Genomic DNA, 1,437 nt, shown 5'->3' with positions numbered 1-1,437 from the left:
ATGGTTGAGATTTTATCTTTGACAAATAATTTGTCACAATCATTGCAAAAGGGGGATCAAGATATTGTACATGCCATGGAACTTGTCCAAATATGCAAGAAAAAGTTGCAAGAATTTAATGATGGTGGATGGGAAACACTTTATGAGCAAGTTATGGCTTCTTCTGGTAATGTTGAAATTGATGTGCCTGACATGGAGTCTCGGTATGTGAAAGATAAGAAATCCAAACGACTTTCTCCTTTTGTTACAAATTTTCATTATTTCAAGAATGATTGCTTCTTACATGTCATAGATGTGGTATTGGAATAGTTGAATGAACAGTTTACACCTGAAAAATACTGAGATGATCAATTGTGTTGTTTGTTTGAGTCCTTGTTATTCATTTGAATCATTTGACGTTAAATTACTTGGGAGATTGGCAAGATTGTTCTCAAATGATTTTGAGGATCTTATAGATAAGGAATTGTCTAGTGAGTTGGAGACTTATATTTAGAGTGTCAAGATGGACGATCACTTTTCCAATTTGACTGGAATCTCGGAATTTTGTAGGACTCTTGTTCGAACAAAAAAGCATAAGACATTTAGGTTTGTGTACACACCTGTCAAACTAGCTTTGTTCTTACCGGTGGTCAGTGCAAGTGTTGAGCGAGTATTCTCGGGGATGAAATGTGTTAAGGATGAGTTGAGAAGCAGAATGGCTAATCCATGGCTAAATGATTGCTTAGTGGCATTTGTGAAGAAAGTGGTGTTTAATACAATCGATGATATGGATATCATCAAGCGTTTCCAAGGAATGAACAAGAGAAGAATGCATTTACGATTAGACTAGAATGTTTTCTATTTTTGAGTTGTAATTGAAATACTAGTATATTTTTATTAAGTAATATTATCATATTTCTTGTCATTAATTTTTTGTACATTTTTTGTATATTTTATTTTCATCATGGGAATCCCCTGAGTTTTAATCCTGGTTCGGCCCCTACATTACGATAACATGTGATTTATTGCTTCATATTTCTTATATTTTTTACCTTTCCATATCATAAAGTGAAATGAGGCAGAGTAAATAAAAAAATAGAATAAAATTATATATAAATAAGATTGAAAATGTAACACCCTCAATTCTATACTAAGCAAATAATTATATATAAATAAGATTGAAAATGTAACACCCTCAATTCTATATTAAGCAAATAAGGCATACATTTGCATAAATAAGAGTAAAGAAGAATGCATCTCACGAGGGCGTTACACATATTTCAAAATAAACAACATTTTACCTTTAAACATGCAATAGTCATTTCCAAATAAAACGGGATTTAAAGCGACATGCAAAACCACAGCGGAATAAACATCTCATCAAATAAATGGTAAAATCAGATGATTCCCATACATAAACCACCATGTCTCAACATCTCGACTCAAGGCCACTCATCA

General features: G+C 32.4%; 1 protein-coding gene across 1 annotated transcript; it reads left to right on the top strand.

The window, feature by feature from the left end:
* LOC131640073 (uncharacterized) lies at nucleotides 1–829 on the top strand. Its single transcript, XM_058910483.1, has 2 exons — nucleotides 1–203; nucleotides 550–829. The coding sequence occupies exons 1-2, from the start codon at nucleotides 1–3 to the stop codon at nucleotides 827–829; spliced, it is 483 nt and encodes a 160-aa protein (XP_058766466.1).
* The last annotated feature ends 608 nt before the right edge of the window (nucleotides 830–1,437 follow it).

This window comes from Vicia villosa, unplaced genomic scaffold (genome assembly GCF_029867415.1).
Source record: "Vicia villosa cultivar HV-30 ecotype Madison, WI unplaced genomic scaffold, Vvil1.0 ctg.002927F_1_1, whole genome shotgun sequence".
Lineage (NCBI taxonomy): Eukaryota > Viridiplantae > Streptophyta > Magnoliopsida > Fabales > Fabaceae > Vicia > Vicia villosa.
The sequence above is the reverse complement of the archived record's forward strand: the minus strand, read 5'-3'. Positions and strand labels throughout refer to the sequence as shown.

What these genes read in the sequence shown, in the direction of transcription:
- LOC131640073 (XM_058910483.1), top strand. Translation starts at nt 1, where the DNA reads ATGGTTGAGATTTTATCTTTGACAAATAATTTGTCACAATCATTGCAA. An exon ending in GTGCCTGACATGGAGTCTCG is followed by an intron (nt 204 to 549) that starts GTATGTGAAAGA and finishes GGAATTTTGTAG; the next exon opens with GACTCTTGTTCGAACAAAAA.